Genomic DNA, 27,195 nt, shown 5'->3' on the forward strand with positions numbered 1-27,195 from the left:
CTAATCAAATGATTAGCACATCTATGGTATGAGAAAAATAAATCACAATTCATCATTCATAACATTCGTTATATGCATTTGAAATATTAATTAGTTTCTGATCTGTGCCTTGAGGCAGGCTTTACATCAAGGTCACTAAAGATAGAGCACCAGCTCAGTCTCACAAGTACAGGGAAATGAATATGGCATGGTCTTGCTGAAGGAATCATTCTGACATTCACCTAAATGGATTTACAGAAATGACTGTAAAACTTAAAATTATGATACTTAAGTTACAACAACAATATGGTGATCTGAGCTCCATTCCCCCTGAATATGAATTCAATATTTTAACAAATGCATCACCTTACCTAGTCTTGATTTGTAGACTTTCAGCTGTTTGTTTTTGTCAAGAAAGACATGGTGGTGTTACGGTTTGTTTTACCATCACATTCTTAATTCAGAATCATACTGTACCAAAACAAATGTTTCTGACTTTTGCCTTCGTATCTAAAAGTACTCAGGTGGCACTGCTCTATCACTTGTCTGATGATAATATAGGCCACATTGCATTATTGAAAAAAAGAGAAGAGTGCATGCACAATAATAAATCAAACTGACACACCTGCAGTTAAGCTGCTGCTGCTGAACAAGTTGCGGTAAGAGCAAACATGTGAGTTGACGCAGGTACATGAGCTCAGCTTCTCTACTGTGCACTGCTGGGTGAAGACGTGGGCCCAAATAACGTAGAGCAGCACGTTCTAACACAGCTCTGTCTAGATCTTCCAATTTTCCACTTGTGGCCTGTGTTCCACCAGCTAGCCGAATACTACCTAGGAAATCATCTAGGTGACGCAATCCTACTGGCAGTAACTTGTATAGTATAACACGAGCAACATCCACCTGCCAAAAACACATATTTAAAAAAAAAAAAAAAAAAAACTGTTACAGCTACAAAGGCCCAACCTTCAGTTGCACAACTCAGGTAAAAATATGCATTACAACGGTAAAATATTAAGAATATAATAAGTTAAGAAATGGTGACCCATTATTCCATGGTAAGTCACTTACTGCTAATGGATATTACACATTCAGAATCGATCTGAAGTATTTTATAGTACACAAGAGTTTACACCCTCTATCTGCTTAAGTGAACAGAAATTTACATATTAATGTATGTAGTTAATAAAGAACATTTTTTGGTGATATATACCACTCCAGAGGAGTGGTGCGGCAATTCATTCTGATAGATGATGGATGTCTTCAAGATGGAACAGCGAAAACATATTTGTTTGAATGTGAATACTGTGTATGTGCGGTCCAAGGATCGCTAGGATCGCTGACCTATTTTGAAGAGGTACAGAAGTCCTAAGGAGATATATAAATAATTTTGATGTTTGGTTATTATATACGGTAAAGAGACAAATGAAATGTTCTTTTAAAATTAATGCTATGCTGAGAGTTAGGATGTCATGATTAACAAGGCTATTGATGTATTAATTTTAATGAAGTAAATATTTCTAGTAAATATACAGTTTATTAATGGAAATGGAATTCTAATATTCCGTGAAAGAAGTTAATATTGTGGTACCGAGTTTCTTAGAAGCAATAACAATGCAGCTGGAGAAGAATCCCTGCACAGCCTTTCAAGAGGTCATGGTCAAGAATAAAATGATAGTACTGACCATAAATTAAACATGTTATGTTCCATCCATTTCATTGTACATGATTTAATTAATGATGATTTAATGTTGTTTCTTTGTTACTAGTTAGTTGGTCAACCACGGCTTTGTGTAACCTTTTTGTCACTGGACTGTGGCTTTGTGTAAACTTCATAGACTGCACAATTGTTGCTGTAAGGAGATTCAACACTGCTACTCTAACTTCTCTTAAATGATATACAAAGATAATTTGTATTTATAATCTGTAATTGTCCATAAATATATACATCAAATGGATAAGATCAAACTTCTGTCAAATCATAATGTCTGTGGTGTTGTCCGAAGAGCAAGGTGCCAAAGCAAGTTGGTACCTCACAACATAACCACAAGAAAAATGAGCGACACTGGTGTAGCCACACCCAGAAAAATTTCACTACGCTGTCGCAACAGCTCTTCTAATTAGGCTGAACACAGCACCGCTCAGCCCAGTCCATGATCATCAACTAAGAGGACGGCATCATTTTCTAGGGTAAACCACGAGTATGGTCACTGTATTATACAGAACACTAAGTGCAAGTTATTGTGAAATGTACTCCGAGTGAAAGATTTGTATTTTGTCTGTATCAAGCGATATGTTAATGTTCAGATACAGTTGTGAATACTCATGACATTCCTGTGGCAGTGAATGTATAAAGTTAAGTTATTCTTTTTATCTATGTTGTAATAAAGTGAACTAATTTTCTGTGTTATAGTATCCATTTGGTCTCCTCTCAGAGCAAGATAAAGAACACACCTTTGTGCTGATGAGCGTATTTTCATCTGATACACCACTGTCCAACACGAATTCTCTACACAGAAATCTATCCAATGAAAGAAAGAATACGAATGACACACTTCATTTTCTGATCAAAATCATAATTATTATTAAAAATTTACATTCTTGAAGGACTTCACTCTTTTCTGAAGTAGACTGTCAATGTTAGGAGCTTCTATATTTACATCAATGCACATACTTTCTGTTATGGAGTTACTGCGATAGCTGTCCCATCTTGAAGACATGTCCATCGGCATGCTTCTCAACATGCAAATGAAATAACAGATCTGCACAGTATTTGCGCTCTCCTCTATGATAATTTATTTTATGATTTTCCTTCATGAGCAGTCATTTGTCGGTAAGAATGGACAGGGATAAATATCACTTCTCTGAGTGGTAAGTAACACCACAAATAAAATTCTTAAAAGTGTAAATTCAGTTTAAAATGTAAAGGTGCACATTTGGTTGGATACATACACCTCTTTATTTTGAAATATAGGAGTAGGGAAGTAGGGTGTTAATAATTTTGGGAGGTACTAAACACAGTTTTAATGAGTATAAACATCCACAATCAGAATCTCGACTTATGTTCAAGTCATACTTACCTGAAGTATTCTACGAAGTAATACTGATGAAGAATAGCGTATTGCATGTTTAAGCTCTTGAATGAAGCTCTCATCTGTTGACAATTCTTTATACCAGGCATACACAAATTCCTGCAGAGTTCTGTCCAGAAACTAAGAAAAGGAAAAAAAGTAGCATGTTTTATTACTATGTTGGTGTTACTTTATTAATTTCAGTTCTATACGCACGAAAACTCAAATACTTCAATTGTTGCTGTTAAGCTATACTAGGCATTAAACACAGGGACAGGGCATTACTTATTTTCACACAGTTCGTCTCATGTTTTGATCAAATTGCTATTTTCTTTGTCACTTATGGGGAAAAAATAGGAACAATGCCCACAAAAAAGAAGCTATCAAATAACACAACCGTAAACATAAACTTCAAAGATATACGTAGTCGTCTCGTTGTCACATCATAGAGAAGGAGGTGAAATACGAATCTAGTCCACATTCTGCACAATTATAGTTCAGACTCTCAGAACAAAGGAGAGAATGGGACAAGGGTGTCTGGGGAAGAGACAGCAAGAGCAGAAAGCTATACAATAGATGTTCAGGTTATGAACATGAAAGATTACATGAATGACAAGACAAAACCACATGATAGGGAGAGGGTTTAGGTTATGTTTCACAAAAAAATTCAAATATTTTGTGAAATTATTTGTCTAAAATTAAGAAATAAAACAGTTTCGAGAAACATTTGATGTGGCTTTGAATGATGCTCTAAATCATCTCCTTTTTATCAGGAAAAGCAAGAACAATGACGAGGGCAGCACTCGTACGGGAGACATTACTTCTTGCACCACACATATTCTATTCCCTGATATTTGAAGGATTCACTATTCAAACATTTTTGAGACTGGAAACTGTTGGAACTTTTTTACACGTTCAGATACAGGGTGTTTCAAAAATGACCGGTATATTTGAAACGGCAATACAAACTAAACGAGCAGCGATAGAAATACACCGTTTGTTGCAATATGCTTGGGACAACAGTACATTTTGAGGCAGACAAACTTTCGAAATTACAGTAGTTACAATTGTCAACAATAGATGGCGCTGCGGTCTGGGAAACTCTATAGTACGATATTTTCCACATATCCACCATGCGTAGCAATAATATGGCGTAGTCTCTGAATGAAATTACCCGAAACCTTTGACAATGTGTCTGGCGAAATGGCTTCACATGCAGATGAGATGTACTGCTTCAGCTGTTCAATTGTTTCTGGATTCTGGCGGTACACCTGGTCTTTCAAGTGTCCCCACAGAACGAAGTCACAGGGGTTCACGTCTGGCGAATAGGGAGGCCAATCCACGGCGCCTCATGTATGTTTCGGATAGCCCAAAGCAATCACACGATCATCGAAATATTCATTCAGGAAATTAAAGACGTCGGCCGTGCGATGTTGCCCGGCACCATCTTGCATAAACCCCGAGGTGTTCGCAGTGTCGTCTAAGGCAGTTTGTACCGCCACAAATTCACGAAGAATGTCCAGATAGCGTGTTGCAGTAATCGTTTCGGATCTGAAAAATGGGCCAATGATTCCTTTGGAAGAAATGGCGGCCCACACCAGTACTTTTTGAAGATGCAGGGACGATGGGACTGCAACATGGTTCCCCATATGAACATGGGGCTTTTCGGTTCCCCATATGCGCCAGTTCTGTTTATTGACGAAGCCGTCCAGGTAAAAATAAGCTTCGTCAGTAACCAAATGCTGACCACATGCATATCGCCGTCATCAATGCTGTGCACTACATCGTTAGCGAATGTCTCTCGTGCAGCAATGGTAGCGGCGCTGAGGGGTTGACGCGTTTGAATTTTGTATGGATAGAGGTGTAAACTCTGGCGCATGAGACGATACGTGGACGTTGGCGTCATTTGGACCGCAGCTGTAACACGGCGAACGGAAACCCGAAGCCGCTGTTGGATCACCTGCCGTTGAAATTTTTTAAACAGATCCTTTATTGTATCGCTTTTCGGTCCTTTGGTTACATTAAACCTCCGTTGAAAACTTCGTCTTGTTGCAACAACACTGTGTTCTAGGCGGTGGAATTCAAACACCAGAAAAATCCTCTGTTCTAAGGAATAAACCACATTGTCCACAGCACATTTGCACGTTGTGAACAGCACACGCTTACAGCAGAAAGACGACGTACAGAATGGCGCACCCACAGACTGCGTTGTCTTCTGTATCTTTCACATCACTTGCCATCTGTTGTTGAAAATTGTAACTACTGTAATTTCGAAAGTTTGTCCGCCTGAAAATGTACTGTTGTCCCAAGCATATTGCAACAAACGGTGTATTTCTATCGCTGCTAGTTTAGTTTTTATTGCCGTTTCAAATATACCGGTCATTTTTTAAACACCCTGTATATGTGATACAAGGCAACACAACAGCAAACTGCACAGTCTACATAAACTATCAGATAAATATGAACTAGTAGTCTTAAAAATCTTAAGGTTACAAATTAAATAACTTTAAATTCTTAATTGGTACCTCATTTGCTGTACATGATTTCAAGTATCATTCAAAGGCACAATATATGCTTTTCTATTCCAAGTTACTTCTTACTTTCTGGCATATGGTTTCAGAAAACATCTGTCCTTTTTTTCCATTTTCCTTTATTTTCTAGTTTTCTTAAGAAAGTGTGAAATACAACATATTCAAATACTGATCCTAATGCTACAATTCTTAAGGATGTATAGATCAAAAGAAAGCAGTAGTAGTTTCAATTTTGCTTTGATTTAATATTTATTGTATTTTTCAACAAAAAAGAAAGAAATCCACAATTTCAAAAGTGATGAGAAGTGGAACTCTTATAACCTCTTCAATCTCTTCAGACAGTCAACCTTCACCAAAGAACTGTCTGATCATATTGGTAGGAACTCCTTCCATTCTAAAGTGTTGCTCTGCATCAAACAGGGGAAGGCCTCTCAGACATGCCTTTGACAATTTCTGGGGAGGTGCAGTCACAGAACAGTCAACCTTTGTCAGTGTGTACAGGGTGCAGAAAAATATTTTGACCAAAAGTGTAGGATAAAAGGACAGCATCAGACAAAAGAATTTGAGTTTTTGTTGTTACAGAAACAAAACTGAAATATTATGTATTGATGTCTTTATTCAAATGAAGTGTAATTAAGAGAAAATTTATAGGTAACAAAATGTTTGGATTAACCATTCATCATGAAAACAATCAGATGACCATATTTCAGATTTCATTATGTCCTAAAAAGGTCAAAGTAAAAGAAAAATGAGTACGCTCTTGTACACAGCCTTGCCAAAGTATGTCATAGCAAACTGACCACTGTTTTCACACTGGCATAGCGCAATATAATTATAGCAGTAAATATTCAATTGTGATCCCTAGTTCCTACACTCAAATTCCTTCATTTTATCCCGTCTTTCTGCCTTACACGTTTGGTAAAATTGTTTCTCTGCATCAAAAAGCAGCAGATAAAGAGTGAGACAGAGTGAAAGAGAGAGAGAGAGAGAGAGAGAGAGAGAGAGAGAGAGAGAGACTGGAGGCAAAGTAAGCCCTTGTCACTTGTTTGCAGTTATCGCTCAGCTCAATGTCAAAGGCAGATGAAGTCATTGAATTTTTGTGCTGAATCTGTTCACGTAATTGACAGCTAATGGCTGAATAGCATAAAGATGTTTATCATTAGTTAAAATGTTAAGAAGATAATTGAAGTGAAAGAGAACTTCAAGTGGTTGTTGAGCTTTGTGAAGCTGATCTTGCTGCATCCACTGAATCTCAACAATTTCACCCAACGCACCACTGACGAGATCAGTGCTACTGAAATAATTACGCTCAACATACCCCAAGCACTGACTGTGATGTTGATTTTCATTTCAGTCTTCCATAGCCATTGGTACTTTGTTCATGGCGATTTTTCAGTGCTGGCTTTCTGTGTATTCTGACATTTCGGAGTACATGCTTATGGCACAAACTTTATGAACTTCTGCAGCCTGTTCTGCAAGTTGTTGCTCGTTCCAGCAATGCACTGTGCATTTGTTAGATAGTTATAAAGCAACTGCTTCAGTCTCTCTGATTTCAAATAAACTTCTGATTTAATTCTGCTATAGGGAACGTCCATATCAACAGAAGCGAAGTTGCCTTTGCGAAGTCAGTTAAGCAAATCAGTGAAGACATTATCTTGCAGTCGCAAATTGTGAGTTCCACAAAACTGAAAAGGTGAAACAGATTACAAATATGCGCATAAGACTCTGGCTGCTTGAAAATCTAGGAGCCAAGAACTGGACACTATTAAAACAAGTCTTCAATGATAAGAATGTTTAAACGACCAAATTCCCCACTTTGTCATATTTTGACTTCTCTGAGTCACCTATCAATCACAGGTAACATTTCATGTGAATAATTGAGTGTTCATCCATTATAATCCAATTTAGCAAATGGCACATAAGTGATTTAGTGTTGCTGGTCATTTTGAAGGGTAAAAACACAATGGCAAGTCATTCCATTTATGTTCTCAGTAGCTACACCAGTTGGAGCACCGCGAAGAATGCTGTCAGCCTTGACAGCATTTGCAATTTGTTTCAATTTGTGCAGCACTTTAGGCATGAAGCTTCTGCCAGTTCCACCACCTCCATAAATGAATAAATGTAGGGGTAGAACATCTGCACTATTTATGTGCAAATCAATTTGACATTTAACAAGTTTGTGGATTTTTCTTTGCTTGCTTGCGAGTGCAAGGCGCCTGAATGTTTGTTCATCGTACACTATGAATTCTGCTAGAATGCTGTACACAAAGCCCATACTAAATTCAGGCTCTGCCGCAGAAACTTGAAGTGACAGTCTATGGCTCACAACATACTAAGAGCTTCATGAGCAATCAACAGCTCACAACACCTATTCCCAAGATCTTTTTTACCTGCATCACGCAATGATGACTGCAAAGAATTTCTTTTTGAATCAAGTGCTTCCTGAGCACTCCTAAAAATGCAGCACTGTTGCTATATGCAAGATTTTCTCCGTTTCAAAAAGGACAGTACAAAAGTAACTGTTTGTATGTAGTGTTTTAAGCACTGGTGAAAGCCTTCTTTTCCAAATCTTCATTTAGCAATCTAAAAATCATGATTTTGGCCCCTTCAGTGTGACCTGAAATATCAACCTCATCATCACTAGACTCTGTTTCATGGGATCTACTAATGGCCACCTTTCATCCAATGTCAGGTTCTAATGCATTTTGTCATTGAGACTGCAGTACAGCACAAACAGAATACTAATCAACTCAGGCCACAAAAAGTAATTAGACCTGATAGTGAGGAACCAGGGACGAAGTTCTAACCATCTGACAATTATGACAAGATTGCTTGATACATTTCTCCAATAATACAGATACGAATGCATATTCTTGAAATGAAGACTCAGATCTGTGACCTTCACCACATTATATGGTCCATAAAATGATAGTATTCATGCACTCTTCCTCTGCTCTTGTGTGAGGGCATACAAGTTATTCACTGAACAAGAATCTTTTATCACTAGCCACTGCAAGCTGCTAGAAATACACATACAGGTATGTCATTAAGGAAGTTTTGCGTTTTTCTGCAAATCCATTTCCACCACCTGGATAAAGATACCAGACATCATATTCTTCCGAATATTTTTGGCATGATGGACAGCAAGTTCTTTTCAGTTTTAAATTGTATGACAAACAGTTTTCTCCCTCTTTCTTCAAATACACTCCTGGAAATTGAAATAAGAACACCGTGAATTCATTGTCCCAGGAAGGGGAAACTTTATTGACACATTCCTGGGGTCAGATACATCACATGATCACACTGACAGAACCACAGGCACATAGACACAGGCAACAGAGCACGCACAATGTCGGCACTAGTACAGTGTATATCCACCTTTCGCAGCAATGCAGGCTGCTATTCTCCCATGGAGACGATCGTAGAGATGCTGGATGTAGTCCTGTGCAACGGCTTGCCATGCCATTTCCACCTGGCGCCTCAGTTGGACCAGCGTTCGTGCTGGACGTGCAGACCGCGTGAGACGACACTTCATCCAGTCTCAAACATGCTCAATGGGGGACAGATCCGGAGATCTTGCTGGCCAGGGTAGTTGACTTACACCTTCTAGAGCACGTTGGGTGGCACGGGATACATGCGGACGTGCTTTGTCCTGTTGGAACAGCAAGTTCCCTTGCCGGTCTAGGAATGGTAGAACGATGGGTTCGATGACGGTTTGGATGTACCGTGCACTATTCAGTGTCCCCTCGACGATCACAAGAGGTGTGCGGCCAGTGTAGGAGATCGCTCCCCACACCATGATGCCGGGTGTTGGCCCTGTGTGCCTCGGTCGTATGCAGTCCTGATTGTGGCGCTCACCTGCACGGCGCCAAACACGCATACGGCCATCATTGGCACCAAGGCAGAAGCGACTCTCATCACTGAAGATGACACGTCTCCATTCGTCCCTCCATTCACACCTGTCGCGACACCACTGGAGGCGGGCTGCACGACGTTGGGGCGTGAGCGGAAGACGGCCTAACGGTATGCGGGACCATAGCCCAGCTTCATGGAGATGGTTGCGAATGGTCCTCGCCAATACCCCAGGAGCAACAGTGTCCCTAATTTGCTGGGAAGTGGCGGTGCGGTCCCCTACGGCACTGCATAGGATCCTACGGTCTTGGCTTGCATCCGTGCGTCGCTGTGGTCTGGTCCCACGTCAACGGGCACATGCACCTTCCGCCGACCACTGGCGACAACATCGATGTACTGTGGAGACCTCACGCCCCACGTGTTGAGCAATTCGGCGGTACGTCAACCCGGCCTCCCGCATGCCCACTATACGCCCTCGCTCAAAGTCCGTCAACTGCACATACGGTTCACGTCCACGCTGTCGCGGCATGCTACCAGTGTTAAAGACTGCGGTGGAGCTCCGTATGCCACGGCAAACTGGCTGACACTGACGGCGGCGGTGCACAAATGCTGCGCAGCTAGCGCTATTCGACGGCCAACACCGCGGTTCCTCGTGTGTCCGCTGTGCCGTGCGTGTGATCATTGCTTGTACAGCCCTCTCGCAGTGTCCGGAGCAAGTATGGTGGGTCTGACACACCGGTGTCAATGTGTTCTTTTTTCCATTTCCAGGAGTGTACTTTGTTTATGAGTGTTGGCTGGAGTTCTTTATTCACCAGCAGAACATGAAGTCAATCACATTTCTGCCTTTGTCAGAACCAGGCATTCCAGACATTTGAGTATCTGTTTCAGTTTCAGCAGAGTCTGAAACAGCATCCCCATGAGCAGCTATTAGTGAAATACTTCAATTTTCCTTTACATCTAATTAAGTTTTTCTTAATCACCCTGATTCCTTTCAAGAATTTTCCCCCAAAACTACACCTTACACTGGCCCATTTGATACTCCATTCGTCAATTTCCCACTCTTCACTTGACTATGAAAATTTGGACTAAAATCAGTAATTTAAAAAATTTTAATTGCCTTGATTACATTCAAGTCATTAAAACCTTTTTTTTTTTTTTGCAAAATTATACCCTACACTAGTCAACCCATTTGCTCATTTCCCATTCATCATTTGGCTGAATATGCAGACAAAAATAATGTAAGTTATTATTAATGCAATGCAATTTATAGGGAGTTTTGTTTTCATTACAGTCTAACATTTGACCAAAAACAGTCTCACCACTGTTCAAACACTGGTATTAGTTTCAAAAAGAATAATAAGGAAAAGGTATTAAATGAAGCATACTGATACTACGGATTATGATCAAAAATTTTCAAATTTTTTTTCCAGTTAGTTAGCATTTCAAAACCTCATTGTTAAGAAAATAAATTAAAATAAAACAGCAGTTTTTATATGCTGTTACACTTCTAGTGGATCCAGTCAGTAGCAGTGTTACCACATTAGTGGCTTTCCCGTTACAGACAAATTTTATGGAACACAAATTTCACTGTTGTAACTTTTGTAACAGGAGAAAAATTTTAGCCAACTCTATCTGTTCTTGAAGGCAAGTTATACTAAAAATCAGACATCAACGAGAGAGCTGCAGTAAATTATCTCCAACAGTTACACAGACAATCTAGTCAATATGATTGGAACAAAGAGAACTGTTTTCCTAGATAGTGTAGAGGAGGGAATAGGAAAATGCGAGAGTAATTATGTAAGTTATAGTGAAGCATAAAGAAAGACAGGAAAATTTTTGTTACCAATGCAAAAAATGGTTTTTCAAAATGCGAGTGCAGCTAGCAGCAAACATTCAGTCATGAGCAGGAACATGCAGAAGATTTAATCTCAAACTCATATTGTAAGATGTATGCTTGGTACTGAACATACAAGGAAGAGAAATTTTTGTCTTTGTGATGGCACTTTTGAAGTCAGTGTAAAGGGACATCTTTCTCTAGCATTACTTTTCCTCAACCGTTGTAGTCGATATCAGAAATATTTTTCGAATTTTGGACAGGTCAATATTATATAAGCTGCTTTTCTGGAAAGTTTCATATAATTTTATTCACACTATATTATATTTCAAGCTAAAATTTATGAAAAGGAATTACTTTATTTTCACTGTCACAATCGGTATGTACTAGCTCTAAATGCACAGTTAAAAAAAATGTTTTTGAAACTTTTGACGTTACAAATTATTTAGTATGCTTAAAATTTCTATTATTAATTACATAATCTAGTACTGTTTATTATGTTTATTTCTGGATTTACCTATAAACTAATAATCTAAACTAATGGAAATTCATTTGTCAAGAAAAACTGTAAACCCTTTGGAATATTGTTATTACCGCAGAGTGGGCATGCTTCTGACGTAATCGGGTACATTTTTGTATTTTGGACGAACAATGTAATTTCAGCTTTGTTACTGTGAAAATTCAATAGACGGTGTGATATAGTAAAATGTGAGACAGTAAATTATAGTAAAAACAAAAATTCTGCTAAGGCATTCTTCAAAATTATTTAGATCAACTGAACCATGAGTACCTAAAATGTGAGAATTCCAGCTCCAGGAATCAGACCCCTAGACATGAAGAACTGACATAAACTGCATGAGAAAAGATAACTAAAAAGTTTATTGTAAATCTTACTCCTGTCCAATCTTCTGAAAGAACTTTACCATAGTGGACAGTAGCAACAACAAAGGAGGAGGAGTAGATTATTTGTATAAAGGATTCCACAAACTATGATTGTGTGAAATAAAACTCATATTCATGAGGGCTGGAGGCCATAGACAGAAAACATAATGCAGATGCTCCACTCCCACCAAGTAATTGGTGTAATCTCAATAATTTCAACTTTGCTGTCAAGTTATTGATATTATTTTTCCCTTGTTATTTAGACAGCTTTTGCAGGCTTCTCTTCATGCATAACCAGCACACACATATTGGTTGCTGACTGCCTGAACTACAAACAAATTGTTCACAGGCCAGGCTGCTATCTATCCTTTTCTAACAATGATACTGCACTTGAAGTCCACTACCAAAGCATTTCCAATTAGAGATTCATATCATTTCTCCTGAGATCCAAGCACTCTGAGAACTGATCCCAAAGTTAATTTAATCTAAATACTTTGCCCCTTTTTTATTAAATTACCCAGTGTCTCAATATATCAATTGTATCCTTCAATGTACTGTGGTGCAGGCACCAAACTACATTTGTTCTTAAAAGTGGAGAGCAAATTCCAGATCACATCTTCAGAGATGATTCAATGAACATGATGTTACTCTCAAGTACATATTCCATGTTAGTTACTTACTTACTTACTTGTTCCATTGATCAATCTCACGGTGACAGTTATGATGGCGAATGTGCCAAGAGCCTAAGAAAAGCACACATGAATCAAGGATTTTTTTAAGCTTAAAATTTTTAATAGCTACCCCATTCCACAAACAGCACAAAATGCATATATTATGCCTATAGCTTTATATTTTCCTATTCAAGAATTAATCTATGGTATAGAAAGATTTGTCAAGGAGATGTGATTTCAATTTATTTTTTAAACTATTACTGCAGTCTGTCAGACATTTTATTTCATCTGGTAATTTATCAAAAAGCTTTTACAGCTTCTTATTTTACCCCTTTCTGTGTCAAAGATAGGTTAAGTAGAGGCCAGTGTAAGTCTTTCTTTCTTCTGGTATTATAATAATGAATATCACTGTTGTTTTTAAACTGGTCCATGTTGCTAAGAACAAATTTCATTGCTGAGTAAATGTACTGCAAGCTGTTGTAAGAATTCCTAACCTTTTAAAAAGATGTGTGACTATGAGCCCCACACATTATTCTAAACACTTTCTTTCGAGCAGTGAATATTTCTTGCATAAGTGTTGAGTTAGCCCAAAATATTATCAGATAGTGAAATTATAAAAAGTATGTTTGCTTACTAATTTCTATATCCTAAAGATTAGCTATTATTCTGATTGCAAAAGTTGGCAACCCTAGCCGCTTTAGGAGATCCAAAATATGAATTTTCCAGTTAAGATTCTCATCCATATGTACAGTCAAAAACTTAATATGCTCTACCCTGGCTACTAATTTCTGTTGATGCGTTATATTTATTGAAGGTACTGAACTCCTTGCAGTAGAAAATTGGATGTACTGTGTTTTTTCAAAGTGCAGAGCAAGCCCACTCGCAGAAAACCAGTCAATAACTTTTCCAAACACATTATTTGTATCATTTTCTGTTGGAGTTTCTTTTGTGGGATTAATAATAATGCTTACATCATCAGCAAACAATGTCAGTTTAGCTTCTTGTTTCACATAAGAAAGGCGGTAATTCACATATATCAAGAGCACAAGGGAACCTATGATCGAACCCTGTGGAACACCTAATGTAATTGCACCCCATTTACATGAAGTGGCAAACCTTCTTAAATTAGATTTAAAACTTTCCCGGTGTACATATTGTTCCAAAGTATTTCGGGAAAACTGCCAGATGTTTATAACTTACAGCCACAAGATTTCGGCAGAATCTTCTGGCCATCTTCAGGTGATACTGGCAAAAACACACTGAGCTCCCCCCTCCCCCCCCCCCCCCCCATTTATATCCTCTCACCACACATCATCTGACGGCTTGTGAAATATGAACGTAGATGTAGAGTGAGGAGGCTGTCCACCATAAATGGAGCAAGTCATTGTAGCTCACATCTTCCACAAGTAATAGGCATAAGCCAGTCAGACAGGAAAGTGAAGTAAGAAATGGAAACCTATATCACTGTCAAGTCAATGCTTGTTTGGACCAAAGTGGAGCACTGCCCAAAGCTGCAACTGACTTATAAACTCTGCCTTGAGAACTTTATACATTCATGGTGAAGTAGCAGTCTGACTCTAAGAGTGGTGTTCCAATCTAATTAACAAATGCCTTTCCAACAATATACTGGTCGAAATAAGATGGCTTCCATTTGTTGAACCAAACATCTCTTACCTACAGGGCCACTGACTGCTAATACCACTGTACAATGAACAGCATTTGTCTTGCAGCTGACTAGAGCTGCCGATCTAAAAACCCAGTACCTCAGCCCACATGGTCTAAGTAAGGCTGGCTTTATTGACATATAAAACGAGCTTGATTTAATGCATTTAGTGTCAGCACCGGGATTGAGAGGCCATTTATGGGCATATGTTGGCATACTCATCAACAGGGAGCATGGCTCTTACTATGGCAACAGAAGAACATAAGAAGCACCAATATATATGACACTGCTGCAAGAAAGAACTGCAGCACAGAGTGTACATGCTTGTTAATTATAGTTTCCCTTTTCCTTTGCAACAATTCAGTTGATTTTAGTGAGAATACCTGCAAGCACTGCAGCAGAGAAGTTTATGCTTAAGATACAACACAATATTAAATTTAATTTTAAATTTGTGGTAAGCTCCTATGGGATCAAACTGCTGAGGGCATCGGTCCATAGGCTTACACAATACTTAAACTAACTTAAGCTAAGGACAACACACACACACACACACACACACACACACACACACACACACACACACACACACACACACACACACACACAGAGATATGCCTGAGGGGGGACACGAACCTCCGACAGGAGGAGCCACACGAACTAAGGCAAGGTGTCTCACACTGCATGGCTACCCCGCACGGCAACACAGCATTAACTTGACGGGGTTGCACAATTGTGTGGTGAAAACTTGGCTCTGCAGAATGAACTAGAAAAGCTAAAAGCAGGTAAGGAGGTGGAAGTCTCAAACTGAAGTATTCCAGAACCCTTGCCTTAAGATTTCAGTGGTTAAAGAGATGTTTTTCTTGTGCAGTAAGGGTTGAATTCCTGAATAAACTAAAGGAGGCAGTGTTCACTATCACAGCTTTTACAGAAATCAAAACAGTAATATAACCCTGGGATATAGTTTTGACAATAAAGCCGTATACTAAAGCTGCGAACGAATGTGTCACACAGAAAAAAATTGATAGTGCACTCTGTAAGAAGTTTGGAAGTTTCAGCCACAGGAAACTTGAATGATAATGTTGATCTTCCCAACCAATACATAAAATGGAGATCTATTGTTAAAGAGGCATGGGAGCCCTTAGAAAACTGGGCAAAACCCTCCATAAATGAAACTACCAAACAAAGGACAGTGCTGCTATGATATCAAAATTCTGTATTACTAGCCAAGTAAAAGGCAGGAAATTTAAATTTTGATTGGGTACTGGGTGATAAATATACGTTTTTACTCGTATGATATATAAGGCTGCTACTGTGACCTCCCACATTGGAACATATATGGAATCAGAAGACACAGAATGAATACATTAAGTTCAAAATTAATGGCTCCCAAAACTGGCAGATGAATTTCCCAGTTATGGATGGATATCTCTCTCAATGCTGACAGCAGATATAATACTACTCTCATGATAGATTTTCTGTCGGTAGATCATAATTTAATTGAGCTGAATCACTCATATCATAGAATTAGTTGAGGGAAGGCACAACCAGGTTCTGCAGCCAAAATTACCAAAATGTCCCACGCACTCCAGAAGGGAATAGGAAAACCAAATAATAAATGAACATGATCCCAGAGACTCAGTTCCCATAATAGGATTCAGCAAAAGAACAGGAAAAAAACACAGAAAATATGTAGAATGAATGTTAGAATTGAAGCCAGCCGATGTAAGTTTTTTGCAGAACTTATGCCAGAGAATGAGGATCTGAACAAGACACAGTAGTTTTTAGCACACAGAATATCTTAAGCCCAAGAAGGGGGGAATGAATTTCATGGTGCCGATCAGTGTTGATAATTGTAGTGAAGCAGATGTAAAACTACCTCACGGTAGTCTGGTAGTCATTTTAGAAAGAAAAGAAAAAGATGAACCAGAGGTTGATGTAGACTGTAATGGTAGCACTCCCTCAAAATGGGGGAAGGTATGGAAAGAAAAAGGAGAAACCACATGCTCTCGCACAGACCACACTCACAATTTCGTATGCTTTAAGAGCACACATGAAAGAGTGATATATTAAGATGTTTATGTTCTTGCGTGATTTATGATGTCATGATAATTCAGGGATTGTTATGTCACAAAGAATGTGTGACAACAGAAGCACAGTTTTTTTTGTTATGCTGTGGGGAATATAGTTATAGGCTTTATTTGTAGATAATGGAGCTAGATGAAAGAAAGTGAATCAATATAGCTTCTTTTGTCGAGTTAACATCACAAGCAAAAATGAGCGTGGGGTGCCTCACAGTTCTGGCAGTGCTGTGCCTCAATAGCTGCAAAAGGGTGAGTGCACTGCAGGACCAACCAATGGAGGAAGTGGTACTCTTATCCAGGCAGAGAGACATCATCCTAACCAGCCACCACTGAATATTAAAACTAACTCACAATGCATGGGAAGTGAGAACAAGGTACAGGCACAGGATGAGGCTTCCTCGGAGATGCACATGAGGAACAGGGAAAAGGGAGTATTGGTGAGACACAGGGAGAGTACCAAATACTGTATGTCTCCTATGAACATCTCTGAGAGCAACTGCAGCAAGCTGTGGATTTGCTGCCAGACACATTGCAATCAAAGAAGTAGGGGTAGTTAGATACGGGATGTAGTTTACTGAAAATAGTATTTGGCACCAGAAACACAGATGACACACAGGGAACTCAATGACACTCAAAGTGCAGGGGAATGTACTAACACTTTCATAGAATGGCACATGGCAAACTAACAGATCTAGGGCAAGGAGTTCTGAATGACACCAGAATGCTGCAAGGGTAACATCAGAACTAATGTGTTATGTAGAAACTGGCACCAGTACAGTGAACTGGGATTTAGATACAATGTAGATCCAGTTAGACCTACTGAATACCAGGTTAGCTGTAGTGAGACTTTCATAAACACTGGCCGACAGTGTACGGGAAGCCTGATTTGAGATGCAGAATTACAGTGAGCTATACACCATACAGTGCATTGGCAGTTAACCCCTATCCTGCTGTCACCAAACTGTTTCTGGCTGGCCTGTGTAAGATGCAAACAGATACATTGGAATTTATCAGTCCTCTGGACAAGAAAGCCTTATCACTATTCTATCATCTCATGACAGTAAAGGACCCATTCCCAGTAGCAAACACCAATGCTCAGTATAACTACTATATAATTCACCCATACCTGGTGAGAGAGGAGCCTGGGCAAAGATGTCCAAGACAGAAAAATTAATTTTCGCCAGGATCAGTATATCGGTAACTGGCATAACTCCTGATATTTTAAGGCCAGCTTTACATCTTCCAGCTACCATAGCAGAAGCTATGATAAACATAACACATTATCTATGATTAGATAAACTTAGTGCTCAAAATCTGAGTTCTCTACACAGTGCCTTAGAACCCAACTTCCTTAACTCTCTGGGCAAATTCATAGCAGCACAGAAAGGACATATTTGTGCCAAGCAAATGCTTTAGCAAATGCAACAATATCTTAATGAATACAGCCACAAAGTCATGGAAATAAGCTTATCAGTCTTGGGTACAAGATTAGTTTGGACTTTCATGTGGGTGGCTTATATCAATCGAAGACAGGGAAGTTCCCACCCTCTTAACTGCCTGATAACCGAGTACTGACTGAGTGGGTCACCCTTAGAAAATAATTATTGATTAAGTATACCAGCCCATCCATTGGATACTGTATTTTAGGCTGGCTTAGCATACAAAGAGGAAAAGCATGTTGTGCCATTGCCTTTCAAACTAGTGGCTGTAACTTTTGCCCAAGCAAACAGAAAGCTGTCTCTGTGTTCCGATAAAAGAGAATCTGTAGAGAGGCCAAGCAGACATGACAGACGCCTCTGCCTTGGCCCTAGGGTCAGACTAGTTACCACATTTCCAGCCCCTGTTGCTGCAGGTGGGGCTGGGACACTGCTGACACAGCACAGTACTGGGGTCAGGCCTGCAAAAGTGACCCGGATTTCTCCACAATCAAGCCTGGGCCAGCAGCACTTTCTTGGTCTGCACAATCAATAAAGACATCCTGTCACATCAGGACTGGGACAAACAACAGTAAATAACAACCACCCACCATGCAGTATCTGTCATTGGTTGTAGCCAGCTCTGAGAAGTACTCTCCATGACAGTCATCAACCTGATACGGGGCATCCAGAGTACAGCTACTACATCCAGCTCACACTAGCTGCAAGACTATGGGATGCACCTTGTATTGATACTACTGGGAGACAGACTGGTGTCTTCCAGCTGGTATCCATGTGCTGGCTGGCGTCAACTAACTTTAGGACACCTACCTGGAAGCCCATAGTTCACAAATGCACCCAACTCACTGCTGAGCTGCCGCCTGCAGTGCATGCTCACACTCAGCTACTGCAGACATCTACATCTACATCTACATCCATATTCCGCAAGCCACCTGACGGTGTGTGGCGGAGGGTACCCTGAGTACCTCTATTGGTTCTCCCTTCTATTTCAGTCTCGTATTGTACGTGGAAAGAAGGATTGTCGGTATGCTTCTGTGTGGGCTCTAATCTCTCTGATTTTATCCTCATGGTCTCTTCGCGAGATATATGTAGGAGAGTGAAGGTATGTTCTCGGAACTTTAACAAAACCCCGTACCGAGCTACTGAGCGTCTCTCCTGCAGAGTCTTCCACTGGAGTTTACCTATCATCTCCATAATGCTTTCGCGATTTCTAAATGATCCTGTAACGAAGTGCTCTGCTCTCCGTTGGATCTTCTCTATCTCTTCTATCAACCCTCTCTGGTGCGGATCCCACACTGCTGAGCAGTATTCAAGCAGTGGGCGAACAAGCGTACTGTAACCTACTTCCTTTGTTGTCGGATTGCATTTCCTTAGGATTCTTCCAATGAATCTGTCTGGCATCTGCTTTACCGACGATCAACTTTATATGATCATTCCATTTTAAATCACTCCTAATGCGTACTCCCAGATAATTTATGGAATTAACTGCTTCCAGTTGCTGACCTGCTATTTTGTAGCTAAATGCTAGCTAAATGATAAGGGACCTATCTTTCTATGTATTCGCATCACATTACACTTGTCTACATTGAGATTCAATTGTTTTCACTGGGCATTGTGCTGCATCCTACAGCGGGGTCCTTGACCGACTGCAGTGCTCAGGTGATCCCTGTACTAGGCTCACCCTGCACAGTTAGCTGGTCATGCATCTGCACCAAATGGTGTGACCGACTTACTACGGAGCTTGCCATCACTGCGTGCCAGCTGTCTACCCGAGCTGATGCAACCCTGCACTCAACGAGTTGGTGAGAACATTTCACCACTGACGCCATCTGCTTAGCTTGGCAACTCCGTGGGACAACCAACTCCTAGGGCTGTGTAACGAGTTAAGCACACACCACTGGCCATCGCTTATCTCTTACGGCATTTAATAAACTGGGACCATTTTCTCATTGCTTTTATGACTTTACAGCTGCTGTCCATCTGGCTCTACATACTTGCTGCCCTGCCAAACATCCTGTATCATCACCATCGCCTGCAACGAGGTCAATAAACATTTGAGCCATCCTGACTCCATTGCCAATAGGAAGGCCTGGCTTGTACAGAATAAACAATCTGAATCATTAAGACATACTAATTTGAGTATGAGCAATGGATAATTACACTCAGTTCAACAATTTGCCGTCGCTAAGAACTCCATTCCCTGGGTTATATGAGGACGGATTTAAAAATCAGCTAAAATTCTATTAAACTGTTGGACATTTTGCAGAGTAACAGGACTGCTAAAACATATATAGATTTACTACATCTTCTAAACAGATGTGAAATGTTTATTGGTAGCTATCACAAGTGATTGAAACTGCATGTTTCATAGAAATGGGCAAAAGTAAGTCTTGTGCAGTGACAAAGTATTTTTTTCGTGCATACGGACTGCAAATAAACACAAATTTGAGAGAAGTTTATAGCAACTTTGCATCATTAATCAAGGCAGTCCATTTCTGGATTAATGAAACTACAAGTGCACATGCCAGCATTGCTTTTTTTTATCCCTATTTTGCAAACCACCTTGACATATACCACGGAGAATACTTCCCATTGTACAATTTATTAGAGGATCTTCTCTTATGCAGGTTGGGATGGACGACTGTTCAGTTTCTCTATGAGTGTTGAATATTGGTTCTCAAACTTTGTTCAGTAGGCTTCCACAAGATACTTGGCATCTTGTTTGAAGCACAAACCATTTCAACTTTTTTGGCATTTCTGAAATGCCCTCCCATGATTCAAACAAATCTATAACCATTCATACTGCCCTTCTTTGTATACATTCAATATCCTCTGTTAGTACTATATGATACTGATCCCACGCCCTTGAGCAATATTCTGTACTCTGTTCATCATAAGAATAAACCTGATGTAAACAAACACAAACATGATGATTAGACAGCAGCTGTAGCACACATCCAATACAGTTGAAATACACATACACACTGGATGTAGCGTAGTAGATGCCAGCATGGTAGCTCAGCCTATTCGGTCAGGGGTTTACCTGCTTTCTGTAATAATAATAATAATAATAATAATAATAATAATAATAATAATAATAATAAAAGAAAAAACTGAGTGAACAGATCAACACTAAAGTTGAACGGGTGTCATGGGGTGTCCACCTTGAACAAAAGCAACAAACAATAAAGAACAAAATGAGAGTACATTGATAAACTGGTGCAGTTCATCGCTGGTTCATGAGTCGCCTTGGTCACCCCCCCCCCCCCCCCGGCACGCCCAATTTGAATTACCTGCATCTCATAATCATAATTGTAAAAATTCATCATCATTTTTTGTGAATAATGCTTCTCCTCTTATTTCTAATTAAATATTGCACACGAAATTCCTGCTTTCACTTCAAATATAAATTCTTATTTACCAATATTTTATGAAAGATCATTAATAAATGTTGCTTAAATTAAGAAAACATAATAATTTAATTTTTTAGGGCAAAATGAAAAACCAAATACTCTATATTTGGACTATATCATTGTTTAATACCACAGATGTAGTCTCACATGAACCACAGCAATAAGTGTCATAGAAACATGAAAAACAATCATTTCCACAGAATCGAGCAAACCACATGTATGCTGCATTTTTACATTTTGCTCTGTACCATTACAATATGAACCCAACAGAAATGGTCTGGTGCCGAGTAAAGGGATTTGTTGGGAAAAATAACAAGACTGTTAAGGAGCCTGACATACTGGAGTTAAGGCATGTATTTTTACAACATGTCACTGATGAATGCCAGCAGGATACGAATGGCACATTACAAAAGAAAAGGAGAAAAAGTGATGGATGGCTTTCTGGAGTCTGTTGTTGATTGGCTCATTATCAATGTAGCAGATGACAGTTCCAGAACTGAAATATATTTATCAGACATGAATAAGGAAGGAGCTAAGAGATTACCAGACAACTGACTATAATTAATACATTCAGTGGCTTCAGTACTCAACATTACAATGAAATCCCTGCAGTATGCTTCTGGATCACAAATAGCTCACTCAAAAAAATTACCCTGTGATTCTACATCTACATCTACATCCATACTCTGCAAGTCACCTGATGGTGTGTGGCGGAGGGTACCTTGAAATCTCTATCGGTTCTCCCTTCTATTCCAGTCTCGTATTGTTCGTGGATTAAGTCAGGAATTTTCATCACTCTTGTTCACGATTAGAGTACTATGTTAGGTGAGGATGAGAGCATTTTATGCTTTCCGTCTGGTCACATAAGAAATGTGTGGTTGTGCTAGAGTTTTCACAAATATTATTTCATTATTTTTCCAAATTAAGTGACATTCAAAGCTACACTGTTTTCTCTGCTCATCTCTTTTTATATCTGAACTGCAAATGCTCATATCATTGCAGGTTAGTTGGACTACCTGGCTCGTCAGTGCTGTACAAGTTAAATGTGCTGGTAAAGCTGTTGTCTCGCATTATCGCTCTGTCTATGTGCGTGGAACACAGCATAAAATATGTCCTTATGATTGTATTCACTGTACTAGTCACAGCTTGGCTTCCGCTTCACGTGAAACAAAATCCAATGAGATTCAAGCAAACACAGAAGCATACATGGTATAATGTTTACATCAGGTTTGTCCTTATCATGCACACAGAATAGCTCGTGTTGGGTGACGGTTTTGTAAACCACCTCCTTTGTACAGTTGCTACATTTTTGCAGTATCCCAGCAATAAGCTTTAGTTACATCTAAACCAATGGTAGGTAATTCCAGATGTGACTCATTGATATTGTAGTCATAGGGTACCACTTTTCAAATATTTTAAACCACATTGCCAAACTTTGCATTATTTTAAAATCTTATGAAGATCTCAATGGATATTTGCTCAATGCCCTGCAGATATTACTACATTATATGTAACTGTATTATCTGCAAAAAGTCTGACGTTAATATTAATATTACCTGCTAGGTCATTAACATACAACATGAATAGCAGGGGTCCCAACATACTTCTCTGGGAATGTTTGAAGTTACTTCCACATCTGTCAATGACTCTCCATCTGAGAAAACTTGTTTCATCCTCCATAACATAGAGCATCCTTCCCATCATGAAGTATCAGCTATTCTTTTGGACTTTAGTCATACTTCCTCTACATGCTCATGCCCACAGCTACATGTTTTGAGTTCCTGTCAAAATGCTGAAGATAGATGACCTCAAAATTTGAGGCATATCTTTTTTGTAGCCAAGATCACTGTTGTGGTTGGCAGGAGAGCCAACACCGTGTCACTAAAGGAGGCCAAAACGCACGCGTTTTAGCTCACACAGGCTGGCATGAGGTCTGGAACATGACAAGGGAATTAGAATTGAGAAAAACGGACGTAGCTGGTGGAATACTTAACTTTAATCCATTAATGACGAACGTCGCTCTTGATGTTACATGATTTACAATATCAATACAAACTGATCATGGCACCTAGCTAGGTTGTAGCAAATGACGTAGCTGAAGGCTATGCTAACTATCGTCTTGGCAAATAAGTGGGTAGAAGTCAGTGAACTATCGCTAGCAAAGTCGGCTGTACAACTATGAGAGTGCTAGGAAGTCTCTCTAGACCTGCCGTGTGGCGGCGCTCGGTCTGCAATCACTGATAGTGGAGACACGCGGGTCCGACGTATACTAACGGACCGCGGCCGATTTAAAGGCTACCACCTAGCAAGTATGGTGTCTGGTGGAGACACCACAGTCACATTCAAAACTGTTTTTTATTAAAGGGTTTCAACAGGTAAGACTATCATCTTCAGATGTCAGTTCTTACGATATTGATGTCTCTCATACTGAGAATGAGAAGGAGTGTATGTGGTTTAAAGAATTTCTTTGTAGCCAAGATCACATGCAAACTTGTTTTTTATTAACTGATTTAACAGGTGAGACTGTTATCTTCTGACTGAAGATGACAGTCTTACCTGTTGGAACCAGTCAATAAAAACAGTTTCAAATTTGATTTTGGGTACAGAAAATTCTTTAGAGCATATTATAATCTACATCTACATCTACATCCATACTCCGCAAGCCACCTGACGGTTTCTCATTATGAGAAACTTCAGTACCTTAAGAAAGTTCATAAATTGTGAACCAATGTCTCACACACAGAATTTTGTCAATATGTTTATGGGTGCCATGTCATTGCTTATTTTTAGTAGCCAACTGAAGGTTAATTTTTGAATAGCCCTCATATCTCACAAGCAGCTTCAGTTTGAGTGATGAACTCACCTCCCTTTATTACAAACTTATTATGCCCAAAAATCTCAGTACTGTCAATTTCATGTTGCAACTACCTTTCTGTACCCAGTATTATGTAAGATCCACTGCTTTTTAGGAATACTTCAAACTACTTACTTCAACTTGCTTCAACAACAGATAACTGGAATTTGATAGTCTCATCTATGGTGGACATTTATGTGTGTCTTATACTAATACTTCGGGGTCTCATACAGTTACCATTCTCTGCTAACGATGGCAAGTCAACTAATCTAAAAATCCTTGCTTGCACCCCATACACAGGTGATTACATGGTTAGTAGTCTCTGATGTGTAGTGCATTCGTAAGCCATGTAAGGGAACACTAAAGCCTCAAAACTAAGATGCAAGTCTAGAACGTCCAGTCTAGGTTCTCACAGACCTCTGGATGTCTTTGGTTTAAGCCTTTCGCTTCAGGAACCAGAGAGACAGGTTCGGTTCTAAGAATAACACTGCAAATTTTGAGGCTTTGATGGAATTTTGTGCGCAAGGCTTGTGGTTTCAACCTTCTCTGCCAGTCACTGGAATGATCCCAATATGACCTACAAGCCCAGGCAATACATATTATCCATTCCAATGAGCACCTTAACATGCAGCTGCTTGCATCTTGTTCCTTCACTGCCTGTTGGAATAGCCTCTTCAACATTGGACATCCAGCCAAGGTTCTTTCTGCAGAATTTGTCTGTAACATTCATGTCACTGTCACAGAAGATCATAAAGGTTTGTGAGATTTTAAAGATGAAACGTAGTTCATATGATGTGACCTGATTTAATAATGATGTAATGTACTGAATGAAGTCTTGCACAAGAGGTGATCGAGTGTATAGTGAGTGAAGATTTGTTAATTTCACTTCAAAACATTAGAGGTAACACATTTCAAAACTGTATGGGTCAGTTATGGTGTATTCTGAAGGACTTGTGTAATATATATTCACTATAAAACAGTGGATTTGCATAAGTAAAAGCATGTGAAAACAGTGACAAACTTGTTTTTTTGGCAATAAAAGTACACACCACTGCTTATTTGGACTCAAAGGGTATAATCATGATTGACAATCTGTCAACACTGGTTCTTATCACACAGTGTTGCTGAATATTTTCATAGCGAACGACCAAGATCAGCATCCAAATAGGTCGTCTTGCAACTGAGCAAAGTGTCTGCATAAACTTTGGATATTGGAATGGCTGATATACAAGGACTGGGCTTCAATACAGTACCTCATCAGTTACCTGTTTGTTCCATGTTACTTTCTCTTTTTCCTAACCTCAGTCAATGAGTTTGTTGAAAGACCATTTTGCCAAATGAATAGGATCACTATGGTGCAAAAGGGCGCTATTCGATGAGAGAAACATATTTCTTTTCTGAGTAATGAAATAACTGGAACTTCATGCAATCAGATGTATTGAGCTTTTTTAAAAAATTATCAATCCACCCTTGTACCAGAAGAAAATTTTATTTTAAGTTTTGGGACTGTCAGAAAAGGAACAATCTAAATCTCTGTAACAGATTACATCAAAATAATCTCAGCACTTCTACATAATATCCGAATTTTCTGCTGTCTATCCTGCATATACAGTATTGGTAATGACCAACATATGGTGATGTGAAATTAGATGAAATAGTTGGCGCATTCAGTGCACTATCCCTGCTTAAACGAATATGAATTAAATGCACCACTATTTACTTTCGTATTTCTTCCTTTCTGCTTCAGGGTGTCACTGTCTTCTCCACCTGCCACAGTGTGAAACTAAACAACTTGATACAATGTGAGCAATACAACATTACAAAGAGCCTACATGATGTGGGAAGCTTACATACAATGTTGTTTATTTTCATAAATGACTTAATGTAGACTATATGAAAATGAACTAAAAACAAGATTCAATAATGTTGCTACAAATTAATGTCCGCCCAAACATTTTCTTTTCCAATAAGTTACCATTAAGAACTTTCAAATAGTTAAATCATTCAATGGAGATATTCTAATGCTACAATAGGATGGTTTCGACATAACAGTAGCATGTTTGTGGGGGAAGAGCAAAACAATTACGCAAGTACAGAGAAATAGATAATTCTGCCACAATCCTGACCTCTTCCAGGGCTGTATCAATCTCCCTCGGTACATCGAGGCCAAGCCAGGGCTGCTGTGTGGCAGGCTGATGTCGTTTGCATTGTCCTCGGCCACATACAGCACATCGTTGGGACTGTGATTTCAGCATCCCTGCTTTTCCACGCACCACAGCGACAATGTCTGGTAGTTCCTGCCATTGGCTAAAAAAAATCAAACAGAACAATTGGTACTAAGATTCTTGTTGCTGAAAATTACATGTCAGCCCACTTTTTAAAATCTTTACAATATGTTTGATCAGATGTTTACCTCATAATGAATGTTACACATCATGTATCAAATCTGATAACTGGACATGTGGAAACTTACACAGGTTGGTGAGTGTCAGAGTTCTGTAGTAGTAGATTTCTGCATGTGTGAGTAGCACTACTGTAACACACTTATACCAAGTTAAGCAAGAACAGGTCCTGAATGCAGATGTAACATAGCCAAAAATAATGTGATCATAGTCAATACTACAAAGGTGGATTAAGAAGGTAAATTTAAAAAACAATGGAAACTCCTGGTAGGAATATCAGAAATGTAGGAAGAGACAGACTGCTGCTTACCATAAAGAAGAGACATTAAGTTGCAGACAGGCACAATTAAAATACGCTTAAATATAGCTTTCGATCACAGCCTTCATCAGCAAAAGCCACCAGAGTTGACAGTCATGTAGGCATGAGATGTGCTGGGTTGTGTGCACGAATGGTGTGTGTTTTTCTTTTGTTGATGAAGGCTCCAGCTGAAAGCTTTATTCTAGTGTCTTTTAATTATGCCTGGGT

General features: G+C 39.3%; 1 protein-coding gene across 2 annotated transcripts in view; it reads right to left on the reverse strand.

Moving 5' to 3' along the window:
• LOC126334536 (sorting nexin-14-like) overlaps window positions 1–27,195 on the reverse strand; it is a 212,843-nt gene that overhangs the window by 150,464 nt on the left and 35,184 nt on the right. For both annotated transcript variants that reach the window (XM_049996893.1, XM_049996892.1), the window contains exons 3-5: window positions 26,394–26,574; window positions 3,060–3,191; window positions 605–882 (exon numbers count right to left, since the gene is read on the reverse strand). In XM_049996893.1, the coding sequence (XP_049852850.1) occupies window positions 605–882; window positions 3,060–3,191; window positions 26,394–26,574 (591 nt within the window). The remainder of the gene's footprint in view (window positions 1–604; window positions 883–3,059; window positions 3,192–26,393; window positions 26,575–27,195) is intronic.

This window comes from Schistocerca gregaria, chromosome 2, assembly GCF_023897955.1.
Source record: "Schistocerca gregaria isolate iqSchGreg1 chromosome 2, iqSchGreg1.2, whole genome shotgun sequence".
Lineage (NCBI taxonomy): Eukaryota > Metazoa > Arthropoda > Insecta > Orthoptera > Acrididae > Schistocerca > Schistocerca gregaria.